Genomic DNA, 17,452 nt, shown 5'->3' on the forward strand with positions numbered 1-17,452 from the left:
AGGATGCTTGGTGATAGGGGAATGTCTAACAGACATGTGGAGTTTTCTTTTTTTTTTTTTTTCTTTTAAAGATTTTATTTTTTATTATTTTTTATTGGAAAGGTGGATATACAGAGAGGAGAAACAGAGAGGAAGATCTTCCGTCCGATAATCCACTCCCCAAGTGAGCGCAACGGCCGATGCTATGCTGGTCCAAAGCCAGGAGCCTCTTCTGGGTCTTCCATGCGAGCGCAGGGTCCCAACGCCTTGGGCCGTCCACAACTGCTTTCCCGGGCCACAGGCAGGGAGCTGGAAGGGAAGCGGGGCTGCCAGGATAGAACCGGCGCCCATATGGGATCCTGGGCGTGCAAGGTGAGGACCTTAACCACTTGCACCACGGCGCAGGGCCCGACATGTGGAGTTTTCTGAGTGGACATCAGTATCGGTGTTTTGGTGGTCATTTTTGTAATTTAACTTGTAAAGATGAGTACATATGTATTTATTTGTATTTTCTTAGTTTTGATTTATATAAAATGAGAAGATTTCACATTTTTCACAGTACAGATTTAGCAGCATAGAAGTTCCTCTTTCCTCACTCCTCCTCCTTCACTGTCTCCCCTCCCTGCTTATCATTTTTTCCAAGATTATTACAGTAGGCTATTAGGGATTTTCCAGGAGGGACTCTTAAAGAACATACTCAGTTTAGGTACTTGTGTACAGATTTTAAATTATTTTGCACCAAAGTAAGCTTAACACAAAATATATCACACAGAGAGATTTTTGGCAGAAGCTAGTAGTGATAAATATCCGTGTTCATATTTAGGAATACTGACTTTAATAACATAGTCTTATGACACTTCTCATTTGTCCAACCTACAGCACATTAAACTTCCATTTATCTTCTGGGATACATATTTGCAAATATATGTTTGGCTCTGTAAGAATTCCGTGGCTGATTATCTGTTAATGTTTTTATAAGGAAAGCTTTGACACAATAAACACATTGCCCGGTAACTGGTAAAAGTTCGCCCAGTTTTGTAATGAAGAGAAGCAGCTGTGGTGTTTCACTCAGGCGTCCTGATGCACTGATGACCACACTTCCACAGTAGCAGAGTAGTGTTTGTCCCACTCTCCCATGTGTGGCAGAGATTTCTTTGTGTGACCATGAAAAGTTTTGGACACACAAAGCAAAGGCCTGAATATCTTCTTCCTTATTTGCTTATTTCTGTACATAGAGTGGAAAATAAATTTCAGATACCTCATTTTGCACAAAGGAGTCACATGGGATGTGAATTTGTCCATTGCCTTCTGTCAAAGGATTTTGAAGCATTTCATGTGTGCGCACAATAATCCTCTGAAGACTCTTGTGAAGTTGGTAGCTGGCAAGATTATCATCTTATTATAGTGAGGAGTAAATGGAAACACTGATATACTAAGTGATATTTTTATCTCTGGCTCAGAAATTTGTTGCTACTTTGCAGGCCAGTATTACTATAAAACATTATGAAGCTTAGGGAGATTATGTGCTTTGCCCAACCTTAGGGAAGAATTTGGCATAGCATCAAGGCTCCCTGAGTCTTAACTGCTTGACTAAGTTTGTTCTTCAACTCCACCCCAACCTTCATCTCTATCATGTAATCTAATATTTTAAAGTCCTATAAGGGAATCTCAAATCATAATTGTGTGAGCTTTTGAGATGGATGTTCTTAATTCATGATTGGGAATCAAATAATAGATTTTCTCCCAGAATAATTTTTTAAATATTGTAATTTGTGTGAGTGACACTGTGTAATAGAATCTACTCAGTCTGTTCTAATGAATCAAAATCCTATTCAGGATACTACCACATGGTAAGCTAGATGAAATAGGAAAGGATTATCTAAAAGAATAATGGAGCCGTTAGTACCAATATTTTTGCTTTTCTCTTATTGATACAAAATTGCACAACAAATATTTTTTGCCTTTTTAAAACTCTGAATAACAGTAATTGCTGCAGCAATCAGAATTCTGATCCCAGCAAACCTTATCCTGGTATCATTAAAATTATGGCCATAGATGGGAATTTAGGTAAATTGAGAAGTCAGCACAGAGGTTATAAGGCTACCCATAAGAAGGTAATTTGAATACACTAGGTAGATCTCCATTAAAAATTATTTAGCTTAAAATTATACTAAAACACATATAATTTAAAACTAGCCATTTTAATTATTTTTAAGTTGTAATTTTCTGGATTAAATGCATTCATACTGATGGAAGTATTACCACTATCTATCTCCAGAATTTTTTTTGCTCTTGCAAAGCTAAAACTGCCCATTAAACAGTCGTTTCTGAATGTCCCCTCCCTGCAACCCCGGACAACCACCAGCATATTTTCTGTCTCTGTGTTTGACTGCCCTTATAGACTAGAATCCTACAATGTGTGGCCTTTTATAATTGGCTTGTTTTAGTTAGCATCATCTCTTCAAGGTTCTTGTGTGTTGGAGCGTGTGTGAGATGCCCTTCCTTTTTGAGGCTGGAACATCCTCAGTTGTGTGTAGATACCACGCTTTTCATCCGTCTCTCTGTGGACACTCGGGTTGCTGCTCCCTACTGGCTATTGAGATATGTTCCTATCCCAGCTTTCGTTTCTTTTGGAAAGAATAATTGTGAATCATAAGACAAATCTATTTTTTAATTTTTGAGGACCTGCTATGCTGTTTTCCTGCAACTCTTACTTTCCCATTAGTATGCACAGGTATTCCAGTTTCTCCTTGCCAATACAGATTATTTTCTGTTGTTTTCCTGGTAGCCATCTTAATGGACAGGTAGTGGTATTTTATTATGGTTCTGGTTTCCATTTCTCTGAGGATTTGAAATCCTGGGCATGTATTCCTGTGCTTCTTGGCCATTATTATGTCTTTGGAGAAATGTGTATTTAAGTCCATTCCTCATTTTTGTGAACTCCTTAAACAAAAAAAAAAAAAAGAAAAAAAAGAAGAAGAAGAAGAAGAAGGTAAAGCCGAGCCCCTTGAAACTTTACAGAACTACCAGGAGCCAGTTATAACTTTACAGAACTACTAGAAAGATATTGCCTTTAATCATATTATGTAATAGTAGCACAAGTAAGAAAAAAAAAATCAAGGAGATATCCCATATCTCTAATCCACTTTTGCCTGTTGACTTATGTTTCATTCATATCTTCCTGTCTGTTCCTGATAACATGCTCCTAGTCCACTTAGGAGCATATCTTGTTTGTAGTATGAATTGTTCCTGGACAAAAGGGTGCCTTGAAACTACTGGGTTGTTAATTTAAAGACCAGTTAAGTGGCAGTGGATATTGTTCTAACTGAATGGTAGGAATATACAGTCAGGGCCAGCATTGTGGCAAAGCAGATTAAGTTGCTGCTTGCAATGCTGGCATCCCACATGGCCATCAGTTTGATTTCTGGCTGCTCTACCTTCAATGTAACTCTTTGCTAATGCCCCTGGGAAAACCAGCAGAAGAGGGTCCAAGTGCCTTGGCTCCTTCAGCCAAGTGGGAAACCCAGAAAAAATTCCTGTCTCCTGGCTTCTGTCTGACCTCACCCCAGCGTTGTGGCCTTTTGCGGGAATAAACCATTGGATGGAAGATCTCTCCCTCTCTTTAACTCTGCCTTTAAATAAATAAATAAACGCCTTAAATAAATGGTTTTAGATTCCTCTAATAGATTTATGCTGCTGCTTCTTCTTTTTTTTTAAAGATTGATTATTTATTTGAAAGTCACCATTACAGAGAGAGGAGCAGAGAGCTCTTGCATCCACTGATTTACACCCCAGATGGCCCCAACATTCTCAATTTGGTCAGGCCAAAGCCAGGAGCCTGAGCTTCCTCTCAGTCTCCCACACGGAATCAGGAGCCCAAGCACTTGGATCATCTGCCACTGCTTTTCCAGGCATACCAGCAGGAAGCTGGATTAGAAATGGAGTAGGCAGGACTCCAGCTGGCCCCCATATGGGATGTCAGCATTCCAGGTGGCAGCTTTTCCCATTATGCCACAAGGCCTGCTCTAGTTTGCACTTCTTTACTTTTTTTCCCTTTCAATTCAACAAAGTTTTTTTTTTTCCTTAAGAATTTTATTTTATTATTTCAAAGGCAGAGTTTTAGAGGAATAGACAGAGAGTGAGCTGTCTGCTTGTTCATTCCCCAAATGGCCCCAATAGCCAAGGTTAGGCTAGGCTGAAACAGGGAGCCAGGAACTTCATTTAGGTTTCCTATATGGGTACAGGAAACTAAGCATTTGTATCTTCTTTCACTGCATTCCCTCATGCATTACCGGGGATCTGAGTTGAGGGTGAAGCAGTCAGATTTGAACCAGATGGAGTGCTGGCATTGTAGACGGCAGCTTAACCGACTGAGCCATAGCTCTGGCCCCTTAACAAAAATGTAGGTACAGGACCTGAGCTCTGATGTGGGGCACGAGGCACATCGCATCTTGTTGACCCTGCTGGGTGAGCTAAGTGATTTCTTCTAGTCCTCTTCATTGTTTTTAGGATTCTTATAAATATTACCAGCTTTTGATTATGAGGTATCTGATTTATCTGTATACTACCACACTAGGTTAGCCTTAATAAATCATGATTTTAGATTCTTACCATAGTTCAAACTAGAGATGACAACCTTACTTCCCTGTTTACTATTTAATATTTCCTTGTATTTCTTATATCAACAAAGGACCTAATCTGGAAATCTTTTAATTTCAAAAATTTACTTTCCCTAAGAATTAACCACCAGTAATAATGAGACCATATTTTGGACAGTTAATATCCTTGTGAATTTTGGCTCCTTATAAAAGACAGTATCAGTGTTCACTTCAGCAGCAGCACATATACTAAAATTGGAATGATACTAAGTAGATCAGCATGGCCCCTGCACAAGGATGACATGCACATTTGTGAAGCATTTCATATTTTTGCTGTGAATTTTAGCTTTCCTCATTTCCTAGTTATTTGTATCTTTTTCAATAAATTCTTGTGATTCATTAATTGATCATTCATAAGGGACTACTTTAAAAAGAAAAAGATAGTATCGCATTTTAACAGCATTTGAAAGCAAAAGATAAGAAATGATTTGCTATCAAATTTGAGTTTTAGATTTCTAACTTTTAAGTATTATAAATATCAGAACATCTCTTCACCAACCAGACAATATATATATTTTATATATAAACATACATATGCTTCCATGAAGCATTTGTTTAAATATATATTTAAAGATATATTTTTCATTTATGTAATATATAATATATTAAAATAAATATTTTATTTAAACAAATGCTTCATGGAATTATCTGCCTTGTTTTTCATTTTTAGCATTGACATAAAACTTAAATTAAGTTGTAGTTTCCTCATCTTAAAAAAGACCTTAAAAATGAGTGCAAAACATACTTAAGCTAAAGTAGGATAAATCAAGCAGGCGTTGATCTCATCTCGGGACTCATTCATTGTATTCCTTTCACTATGCCAAATGATTGTTTTATCCTAAAATTTTTTCTCCTTTTCAGGTTTCTTTTTTAAGTTATTTTTAAATTTTGAGTTAACATGTACTACTTGCTTATTTTTAGGGGCTACAGTGCAACTTTTCAATACATATACCTAGCTTAAGCGAAACATATTAAGCAATCAGCCTTTCTGTTCACTCATCTTTGTGTTTGGAGCCAGCCAGCTCCTTTCTCCAGCATTGTGGGCCATGGTCACCCCTGTGCTACAGTGCACATGTTTATCTTATGTTTTACAATCCATTATCCAGCTTTCCTGCTGTTCTTACCCTACCCTGCAGAGCTTCTGGCAGTCACTATTTTAAATTTAGATTTGCTACAGAATGAGGGAAAATATAAACTATTCATATGACAAAAGGTTAATATGCAGAATACATAAAAGAGCTGAGAAAGCTCAACAACAAATAGCAACTAATTGAGTTAAGAAGTAAAAGAAAAGATGCAAGTGGTTCGCAAGTACATGAAAAATACGTATCACTAGCCTCTGAGGGAATGCAGGCCAGAACCACAGTGCAGCATCATCTCACTCCAGCTAGGAAGGCTGTTATCAAAAAGACCATAGCAGCTGGTGGGGAAAAGGGAACCCTTATACACTGTTGGTGGGAATAAAAATTAGTGCAGTCATTATAAAAAGCAGTATAAAAGTTCCTCAAAAAGCTAGAAGTAGATCTGTAAGACCTTGCTGTCCACCTGGGTACATATGTGGAGAAAATGAAGTCAGCATAGGGGAATGATATCTGCATTCTCTGTTCATTCCGTCACTGCTCAAAATAGCCAAGATACAGAGCCAGCCTACATACTCGTCAGTGGGTGAATGAACAGCCCAAAATGTGGTACACATGAGCAGAGGAGTAGTACTTGGCCAAAGAAAATGAAATCTTGACATTTGCAGCAAAGTGGACAAAACCAGAATTCATCATATTAAGTAAGGAGGCTGAATAAGCTAGACTCGGGAAGATGAATACCACATATTTTCTTATACGTGGAAATTAAAAATAATATCTGTTATTGTTCATATCACTTCACTTTGTGAATTCATATGTAAATTTCTGAAAGAGGTCCGTAATTCTCTGAGAACTAATGTAATCACAAAACTAATGTAATAAGTCTAGGTAGATACATTACAACTAGATTAATAAATTATCAAATTTTCAAATAAATTATCTGATATTTATTGCTTAATAGTTTTCACAAATTGACCACCTATTCTGTTTTTTTTTTTTCCATTCAGTATGTTCTTTGTAAAGTAGTAGTTATTTAGGAAAAATTACAAGATGTACACAAAATTTGGGGCTGATTCCTAGAACAAGTTTCCTAGTATAGCCTTTTACACCATGCTTTAAAAATCTGATATTTTAAATAAGTTGATTTCTGTTTCTCAAGAATAAAAAAGTACTCTTAATGCTAACTTTGTCACTGGTAAACCAGTTTTAATTTATATTGACCTTTTTCTCCTTTGAGCATTTAGTCTGTATTCAATGAAATGTCTGACTGCTCTTTAGAAGACAGCTGTACGAAATAAAATCTTATAAATATTCAGCTTTCCTTTCTAAGCACTGTCACCAACAGCTGGGCATCCAGTTTAGCAGAACAGATTTTGCACAGAGAAAGCCTGGCATGTTCCTGGTTCAGTTTAGTGAAGGAAACAAGAAATACTTTCTTATGGATTGGGGACTTATAAAGACACAGCACATCTGTTCCTCAGCTAAGTCCTAGTCTGCTTGCCCTGAATCATGTTTAAAGGTATAATAATGTACGGAGCCTTTTCCATGTCACTCATTCCTCTAATACCTAGTGCATTACATCTGAAAATGATAGCCTTTCAGCATCTCCACTGAAGGTATGTAAATTATTTTACCTTCAAAGTTTTCTGTTAGTGGTATTATAAAGCAAATATGCTTTTTAATTTCAACTTTATGACTAATGTTTAAATCATACTGCAGTCATGTACATAAAATAACATATACCAAATAAATGATGCATTTATAATTTATTCCATTTTGATATTTTTTCTCTATTAAAAAATCCAAGGTCATCATTGCAAATAATTACTTTCTGTTAATATTCTGCTTTAATATGTACTATAAAAATCTAGTTTATAAAAACTTCCTAGAATTGTTATTTATATAACTATTAAATACTTGCCTACTTAAACTATATCAATTTAAGATGTTTAAATTTTGTTTGCAGTGTTAAAAGATCACTGAAGTTGGAAGCACATGTAAGTATTTGTCTAAAAGTTTATCTAAGCGTTTGTCTAAGAATTTTATTGTATGATAAAATTATTTTTAATTTTAACTACTGACTTACCTTTCTAAATATATAAATTCTTAGAAATGGCGTGGCATGTTATGACTGGTAAACCATTTTATGCATGCAAACAGTTTTGTAAATTTGCTGAAAGTTTTTAGAGATGTTTACTTAAATAGATTATTTAGAAACTTTCAGAAAATAACAATTAAAGCTTGTTCATCATTTATAGAAAAATAATCTGCACCTTAAATGTATTTAAAAAGATTTTTTAAAAAGGCAATACTTTCATCTAAAATGGAAAAAAAATTATATTTTTGTATCAGCTATGAACTAGGCAACAGAATACCAACAGTATAAAAATTTTCACCATGGCTATCACAGTACAAGTAAAATTGTGCTGTTGCTATTACTTTCTGTACATCTGATCATGGCACATTCTCAGTGCCAACATATCTTGGCACATGTTCTTTTATTATATTTTTATACCAAATATGGATCTGGATACAAACACTAATACATAGGACCTCAGTAAGCTTAAATGCAAGTAAATTGGTGAGAAAGTAAGTTAAAACAGATAGCTAGTGAATAAATGTGCTGTAACAAAATCCCTTATGAAAATGCCATTTCGGGAGACGGATTTTATATGGAATTTAGCTTTGGAAGGTTCACTGGCACTTAACATAGCAGAAATTTACTATTTAAAAACTTCATAGATGCGTTTAAAAAATTTTTGCCACAAAGGTGGCAAAATACTGTAATGACACTAAAAAAGTCATTAACAGGGTAATTAGCAATTTGGAGTACAATTATCCAACTTGTTCTGTGAAGAATGCAGCTGTGGCTGTAATTTTACATCTGCTTCTTTGGTCAGAATGCTGTGTTAGTAGATGAGGCGTCCAGCTCGAAATGAAATAGTGTTCTTGCTGCCCCAAAGCTGTTCTCTGGGAGATGATAACATTATTTGAATGAAAAGAATGACCATCTCATGTAGTCATGGCAGGCTTTCTATTTTTCCTTTAAATAGAATGTCCTGTTTTTGAAACTCACATTGTTACGTTTGGCCTCATCTGTACCTTTAAGTCAGTTGACATAACTTAGGTACCACATAGCTACCACCAGCTCAGAGCAGGTTCCCATTTTCCTAGCCTGGGCCTTCCTTCCAAATTTTCATTCCATTTCCTTACCTGATATTGTCAGCTTTTGTACTCTTGCTTTGTAATTTGTTTTTAGGTTGGAATTTACATCTTAGAAATGATGACTTCTATCTTACTCCTGTATCATCCAGCTTCTCTCCTTTGGGTATACACACACACACACACACACATATATACACACACTCCCATCCTTCTTGGTAAACCCTCCACATTAGTGACTTCTTACACAACCTGGTTCCCAGTTATCTGACCAAGTGGCCTGTGGTCCCATTGAAGCTGCCTTACTCTGTCCAAATTCAGACATTTAAAACATGAACGTATAATTCTAGAAGCACTTAATTGTTATGAAGCAATAGAGAAGCTACTTGTAGCTTTTTGGTCATTTTGCCTTACAAGTATGATCCTGATGGAAGGAACCGTGTGTCCAAGGAAGGAAGATGGCCATGGTCTGCTGTTGGTCTGAGCAGGGTCTGTCTGTGCTAAGTTCCGTGCTTCTCTCCCACATGTATTTGGGACTGCTGACTGGCAGGACCTACGTGGAGATTAATGTTCCTTAATGTTTGAGTGAGGCTGCAAGCATTGTTTTCTCATGACTCTTAATTGGGAGGAGTTAGATGTGGGTCATTCTTGTAGGATGCAATGTAGGAATTAAATACTACAAGTACCACAGTTTGCTGGACCTCCTGATTGTTGAGCGTTCAAAGTCGGTGAAGATTTCACTGTATTATTACCTGGAATATCTTATCTTTTTGGGGTCTTATCTGAGAAACTTAACCTGATATATGGAAACAAATTTTTTACTTGTTTTTCTTTCTAGTTGAACAATGAGTTTTTGTACATAGTTCAAGGATTCATTCTTTGCATGTGGGTAGCCAATTGTCCCATTTGTTGAAAAAGTAACAAATTGCTACTGAATGGTCTTGGTACAGTGCTATAAATCAATTGGTTATAAATGTGTAGATTTCTTTGTGGATTCTGATTGCATCCAGTTGTGTGTCTTCCTTCATGTTATATTTCTGTTAATTATTTCATTTATTTTTTGTACTTATTGTTATTTCCATGACACAGTTTTGTAGGTATAGGGATTCCCCATGTTTCCCCCCAGTTTCCCCACTGCTCCCCTGCACCGTTTTTGCTCCATATTATTGCAATAATATAGTCCTTCAGCAACAGTCACGAGTTCAGCCTTCTGCTATTGAAGCGTAGTGTGGTATCGCTTCTCGGCCTTTTGGCTAAGATCAGGTGTAAGTGTATTATGGCACTGTAGAAGATCTAGTTTTATATTGTCAAGGTATATTTAACTGTTTCACTGGGAATCTTCCCTTTATTCTGGAGTTACAACATATCTTGATTTCCTGGTATGCTAGTCCATTCTACAATTCATGCTTGAGAATATATGCAGATATATGTTAATACATACTATTTGTTTTACATTTTGCATGAATGTTGCTTTACATGAGAGAGAACATATTTGTCCTTTTTGGGATTGGCTTATTTCACTGAGCATAATGGTCTCCAGCTGAGACCATTTTGTTGCAAATATTCATTCTTTTTAATGGCTGAGTAGTATTCTGTAGAGTAAATGTACCACGGTTTCTTTATCCATCTTTCTTTGCAGGGGCCTCAGCTGTTTAATTTCTTCTAATGTTTTATACTTTTCAGTATACAGAATGTATACATTTGGGCTAAATTTATAATGAATAGTTTCATAATTTCATTTTTAGATTGTCATTGCTAATATACAGAAATGCACCTATCGGTTTCTTTGGGGTTTTGTTTTTCAGATTTCTTTATTTGTTTGAAGGAGTTACAGAGAAAGAGAAGAGGGGAGAGAGGGGGTGGGCAAGCTTCCATCCCTGGATCACTCCCTAAATAGCCACCAAGACTGGGATGGGCCATCTTCCCCTGCTTTCCCAGGTGCATTAGCAGGGCGCTGGATTGGAAGTGGAGCAGCTGGAACTTAAACCGACATCCATGTAAAATGCCAGCAGTTGATTTTTATGTATGAGTCATCTGTCATAGAACTTTGCTGAATATTTATTAGCTCTAATAAATGTTTTTAATAGGTTGTTTGGGGTGTTCTACCCAAAAGGTCAGCTATAAGTAAAGAGAATTTAATTTCTTTTTTGCAGTCAGATGCCTTGTGTTTCTTTTTCTTCTCTATAGCTCTGGCCAGAATTTCCAGAGCATGTTAAATAGAAGTGGGCAAGAACAAACATTTTTGCCTTTTTCCTCACTTTAGGAAGAATACATCTGGTTTTTCACCACTAACTTATGTAAGCTATAGGTCTTTCACAGATAACCTTTTTCAGAATGAGCAAGTTCTAGTCCTAGTCTGTTGAGTATTTTTTTTACCATGAAGGAATGTTGATTTTATCAAATGCTTTTTCTGCATTCATTGAGATCATCATTTGTTTTCTTTATTCCTTTAATATGCTGTGTTACACTGATAATTTTTTATATTGAGCCAGCATTTGTTCCCTGAGATAAATTCAGCTTGGTTATGCTATAAAATTCTTTTTCAGTGCCCACTGGTTTCAATTTTCCAGAATTTTTACATCTGTTCTTCTAAGTAATATTGGTCTATACTTCAGGATTTTTGCCTGGATTGTTTTCTTGTCAAAGATTAGTTGACTATACATGTGTGGGTTCCCTTCTGATATTTCTATTCTGTTCCACTGATCTTCTCTGTTTCTGTACCAGTACCAGACTGTTTTGATAACCACTGCCCTGTAGTATGTCTTGAGGTCTGGAATTGTGATTTCTCCAGCTGGATTTCTATTTTTCAGGATAGCTTTAGCTATTTGTGGTCTTTCATGATTCCAGATGAATTTTTGTATCATCTTTTCTATTTCTGAGAAGAATGTTGTTGGGATTTTGATTAGGATTACATTAAATCTGTATATTGCTTTTGGTAATATGGTCATTTTGATAATGTTGATCCTGCCAATCCAGGAGCATGGTAAGTTTCTCCATTTTTCAAGGTATTCTTCTATTTCCTTTTTAAATGATTTAAAGTTTTCATCATAGAGGCCTTTCACATATTTAGTTAACTTAATTCCTAGGTATTTAAAATTCCTCTATTTTAAAGGGGACTGTACTTACAGTTTCTTTCTCAGCCATGGAATTATTTGTGTGCACTAGTGCCATCGATTTGTGTTCATTAATTTTGTATTCTGCTACTCTGCCAAAGTCTCTTATGAGTTCCAATAGTCTCTTGACTGAGTCTTTGTATCCCACATTTCATCCTGAAGAAACCCTTAATTAATATTTTCTAGATTGCTTGAATAGGTTAAAAAAAAACAGTAAAATGCAGAAATCTGTTTCATAGAATACATGCTATGCACAAAGACGAAACGAGCTATAATTTGTGAGCAGTATTAAAGGAAAATGTCTTACCTGTTTGAAACTACTCAGAGAATATTGGTGCTTTGTCTTTTTTTTTTTTTTAAAGATTTATTTATTCATTACAAAGTCAGATATACAGAGAGAAGGAGAGACAGAGAGGAAGATCTTCCGTCCGATGATTCACTCCCCAAGTGAGCACAACGGCCGATGCTATGCCGATCCGAAGCCGGGATCCAGGAACTTCTTCCAGGTCTCCCACAAGGGTGCAGGGTCACAAAGCTTTGGGCTGTCCTCAACTGCTTTCCCAGGCCACAAGCAGGGAGCTGGATGGGAAGTGGAGCTGCTGGGATGGGATCCCGGGTGCGTTCAAGGCGAGGACTTTAGCCACTAGGCCACGCCACCGGACCCTGCTTTGTCTTTTAGACAGAAAATTCAATGCTGAAATTCTATGCTGTACATGGTTTGATCTTACAAAAGGTTAAGGGTAGGCCAGTTTTTTCAAAGTTAAGGGGATAGCAGAATGCAGGTTCTTAGATGAATTCTAGATTAATTTTCTTTGTAAAGCATCTTCAAAGAGGACAAGGAAGACCATGGAAAAAAATCTTGAGGGAAAGAAAACTTAAGGTCTCACTCTGTCTCTCTTCTCTGTAAAAGTCTGCCTTTCAAATAAAAAATATTTACACACAATTAAAGAATAAAACTTACGGGAGTAGAAATATGCTTCCGTCTGATAGGTGCTGATGAGCACACATTAAACTGCTCTTTGCAGAGTCAATATCCCATATGCGTGTCAGTTTGAGTCCTGGTTGTTCCACTTCCAGTCCTGCTCCCCTATGTACTTCAGGTTCTGCTGAAGACAAAAGCAAGGTGGTAACTGGAGAATTAGCAAAATCTAAACTCATTGGAAAATGCCTGTCTGACAACAGTTACACTTTTTTTTATAATTTCACAATTATCAATAAAGTTATTGTAAAGGCTTGAAATATACACCTAATTTGAAAGACTAATGTTCATTTTAAAGGTGATAAGAAAAGAGAAAAAATGAATATTATTTGGAATTTTAAAAGCATTTTCAAAAACCTCAAGTGAACTGTTTCCGTCCCCCAATTAATATTTCTTTTCAGTCATCTACTCCTTCAAGAATCACAAGGACAGCGAACTACTCGCCAACAACTGGAACTTGTCAGATGAGCCCGTTTACTTCTCCCACAAGCGCTAAAGAAGAGCACAGAAATGAGCCATCGAATGGTTAGTTGAACATTCTTTTCCACTTACCTTGAAATTCTTTAGTAATTGGTTGAATCAAAATTTTGACTTAGTAATGTATAGATTTTGCTGCAGCTAAATTTTTTAATCAAAAATTAACAAAGAAAAGGCTACAAGGTAAGTATTATTTTGGACATCAGTGTAAACTTTCTTGGCATTCACTTTAAAATGCTTTGGCGGACTTTGTTCCCATTCTGGCCAATCCATTAAATAGAAATTATGACCTGTCTGCCTTCAGCTACTATCAATTATAATGGTTACACATATGCCCCTTAACAGGCTATCCGTCTTGGGCATAAATTAAAGGGCACATAACTCAGCTACTGCTGCACAGCAATTTAAGGGGAATACTTCTAAATGTTATTTTTATCAATGTTGTCCATTTAGTTTTAGCAATATTTAGTGTGTTTTCATATAGCTTGCCTTTTTTCTATACTTTTTTCTATACTTCCTTTTTAATACTGTTTCAAATGCAGAAGATTTATGGAATTTTCCATTAGAAAAAGCTAGTATTTTAATATGAAATTCTTTTAAATATTACTTGTTTAGTTTTGGTGGTATATATTCATTGTAGTTTGTTGCTAAAATATTCATTTTAAAAACACTTCATAGATGTGTTTTTTTTTTTCAAAGATTTATTTTTATCGCAAAGTCAGATACACAGAGGGGAAGAGAGACAGAGGGGAAAATCTTCCGTCCAATGATTTACTCCCCAAGGGGCCACAATGGCCAGAACTGTGCTAATCCAAAGCCAGGAGCCTAGAGCCTCTTCTGAATCTCCTACACAGGTGCAGGATCCCAAGGCTTTAGGCCATCCTCGACTGCTTTCCCAGACCACAAGCAGGGAGCTGGATGGGAAGCGGGGCTGCCGGGATTAGAACCAGTACCCATATGGGATCCCAGTGCATGCAAAGGGAGAACTTTAGCTACTGGGCTACCGTGCCAGGCCCACATGTCAATTTCTATACTATAAAATTCTGAATAGACTTAAATTTAATCAAATATATTTTGATATGTTATACTTATCCAAGTCACATTTTATTATTTGGCAATTATTGGATACTAAGCATGAAACACACAGTGAAAATTTAAACTCATTTTGCTTTAATCAAATGATTGTTACCTTAAAGCTATTACTATTAGGTTTACTTCTAAAAATATATATGATTACACATTTTTAAGTTCCATTTTGTTTTCTTTATATCTGTGTCCTTTTTTTAGTCTAAAAACTAATGCCTTAGAAATTATCTTTTATTCATGTGAATAGATTTTATGTTCATCTGTATTCAATTCATATTGAAATTAAATATGGACTTAAGGGGATGCTCCCTGTTCCCATAAAAAGGTTGATCACATGGTTTCAGTTGACATTTACGTGAATAATGATCAAATCACAGTCCTAAATAAGCCCCTTCTTAAAAGTCAGTCGGGATTTGTGAGGTACTGGCAATAATCTGCTTTTTTGGACCTCCAAGGTAATTGCACTGATTTACTCTAGTTAAGCATTACACTGTACTATTCTATAACATGTGTATCTCATCTATAGAAATCATAAGACAAGCTCATTTCATCTAGAGTCCTGCAGCAGATTCTGATGTTTGTAGTCATTTCAGTGCTCATCCTCACATGTCCTCTTGCACATATTTAAAAAATATGAAAAAACCCAATACACCTGCCTCAGTGTCGTGAGCATGAAATAAATTAATGCTCATAAAGCACATGGAGCTGTGCCTGGCACTTAGTGTCTTCAGAATGTATTGAACCCCCTAATATCGTTATTATTTAGACTTTAAGGAAAGACCAAGGTCAATTAAATCAAAACAAAAAAATAAAGCAGACATTAGCTCTTTACAAAGCGAGTCATTTATAAAGAACATCAAGAAACAAGAGATAAGGAAAGGAATGAAGAGTAGGAGGGGGAAAAGAAAAGAGATTCGTCACTGGAAAAAGAGAATGCTGAGAGGCAGGTGTGTGTGTCAGACCTAGCGTGCAAAGCGGTGCTCACACGTGGCAGGATAAGTGGGAGGAACACTATTCCATAGTCACAGCAGGAGATGTCCAACTGCTTCTTTCCAGAAGCTAAGCACATGAGGTTAGGCAAAACATAGACCGTGTAAAACCAGGAGGAGAAAAGACCCAACCTATGATAAGGCATATGTAGGATTTTCATAAAAATGTAACTACTCTGGGAGTCAGAAATTACTGTACTGGAACTTGCTGACATACAGATCACATTCCCTAACCAGAAGTTTATGTAATTAGGAATCAATGAAAAGTCAGCACTGCAGGGAATCAAGATGACGGAATAGGGTAAGGACATGTTTAATCAGATGGAGAAACATTTAATCAGAATGAAGCAGAGAGGACATATTTCAGGAAATAGGAAAGGACAGAACAACAGCAGAGGGGTATCTGGAATCTGACAGACACAGGAAAGCAGCGGGCACAGCAATGTGGTGTTGCAGTGAATGATACTCCAGCATGGTGATCTGAACTCCAACAGCAGACTGAACTCCACCAGCAACCAGGTCCGTGTGGCACCCAGACCTAACGTCCAACAGGTTACGACAAGATCTGCGCCACCAACAACCTAACTAGATAGGACATCTGGTGTCTCTCTAATCCTGGAACCCACTCCAACTGGAAGAGGGAGAAAGGTTGCAGAGACAACGGTGCAGCCTCAGCACGGTATCACAGGAGGTGGAGAGTGTTGAGCCAAGAGCTGGAGCTGTGGAGACCACGGTGGATATCTGACATAAGAACCCAGACCTGGAACTCGCTGAAGGTTGTGGCACAAGTGGCTGCAAGCAAAAACTTGTGTGCTGACTGCAATAAGTAAAATCGCATTGTAGACCTGTGGGTGACACAGCTTAGAAACCTGCCCCAACGAGAAGACTCTGCTAACCAGAAGTACAATGATCAAGAGCAAAAGAAGAGACAAAGGTACAATGAATATTACCGAAACCTCCCTGCAAAGGAGCAAAACCCTATGCCAACCTCAGAGTTAACTGAGGAAGACATCGAGAAAATGGGGGACACAGAATCCATAAGACTCATTTTGAAGATTCTGGTAAATAATGAGAAGCTCATGCAAGAGTTCAAAGAATTTAAGGAAGCAGTAAAGCAAACCAAGGCTGGTATATCAGAAATTAAGAACATAGTAGAGCAAATTACAAATACAGTGGAGAGTCTCCAAAATAGAATGAAGCAAGCAGAAGAAAAAATCTCAGAATTGGCAGATATCTCCTGTCACCAGGCGGAAGCAAACAAAAGCTAGAAGTAGAGCTGGATCAGGCCAAAAAAAGTATTCAAGCATTGAAAGACACTATTAAGAGGACAAATATAAGAGTTCTGGGAGTCCCGGAAGGTGCAGAAAGAGAAGCTGAGTTTGCAAATGTATTTCATGAAATAATCAAGGAAAATTTCCCTAATCTGGAGAAAGAAGTGGGAAACAAGATCCAGGAGGGATACAGAACTCCCAACAGGCTTGATCAAAAGCGATCTTCACCAAGACATATGATTATCCAACTCTCTTCAATTGAACATAAGGAAAAGATCCTTAAATGTGCACGTGAAAAACATCAACTGACATATAAAGGAAGGCCAATTAAGCTCACAGGAGATCTCTCACAGGAAACTCTACAGGCAAGAAGAGAATGGAGTGACGTATTCCAGATTCTGAAAGCAAAAAATTGTCGGCCTAGGATAACATACCCTGCAAAGCTTTCTTTCATCTTTAAAAAGGAAATAAAATTCTTCCAGAGTAAAGAAAAGCTGAAAGAATTTGCCTCTTCCAAACCTGCCCTACAAATGATACTTCAAGATGTTCTCTTGACAGAGAAGAGGAATAGCAACAACCAAAACTAAAGGCAAACGGGAAGAACATCCCAGTAAAATGACAACAGAAGACTAAATCAATGAACAACCCATTTTTAAAAT

General features: G+C 36.9%; 1 protein-coding gene and 1 non-coding gene across 4 annotated transcripts in view; both read left to right on the forward strand.

The window, feature by feature from the left end:
- Window positions 1–17,452, forward strand: part of LOC121155229 (integrin subunit beta 3 binding protein) — a 52,290-nt gene that overhangs the window by 6,785 nt on the left and 28,053 nt on the right. For all 3 annotated transcript variants that reach the window (XM_040978425.1, XM_040978427.1, XM_040978428.1), the window contains exons 2-3: window positions 7,683–7,713; window positions 13,372–13,495. In XM_040978425.1, the coding sequence (XP_040834359.1) occupies window positions 7,683–7,713; window positions 13,372–13,495 (155 nt within the window). The remainder of the gene's footprint in view (window positions 1–7,682; window positions 7,714–13,371; window positions 13,496–17,452) is intronic.
- On the forward strand, window positions 4,800–4,909 carry LOC121155391. Its single transcript, XR_005883653.1, has one exon. It is a non-coding gene; the product is annotated as a U6 spliceosomal RNA (small nuclear RNA).

This window comes from Ochotona curzoniae, unplaced genomic scaffold (genome assembly GCF_017591425.1).
Source record: "Ochotona curzoniae isolate NIBS_2020 unplaced genomic scaffold, NIBS_Ocur_1.0 contig_291, whole genome shotgun sequence".
Classification (NCBI taxonomy): domain Eukaryota; kingdom Metazoa; phylum Chordata; class Mammalia; order Lagomorpha; family Ochotonidae; genus Ochotona; species Ochotona curzoniae.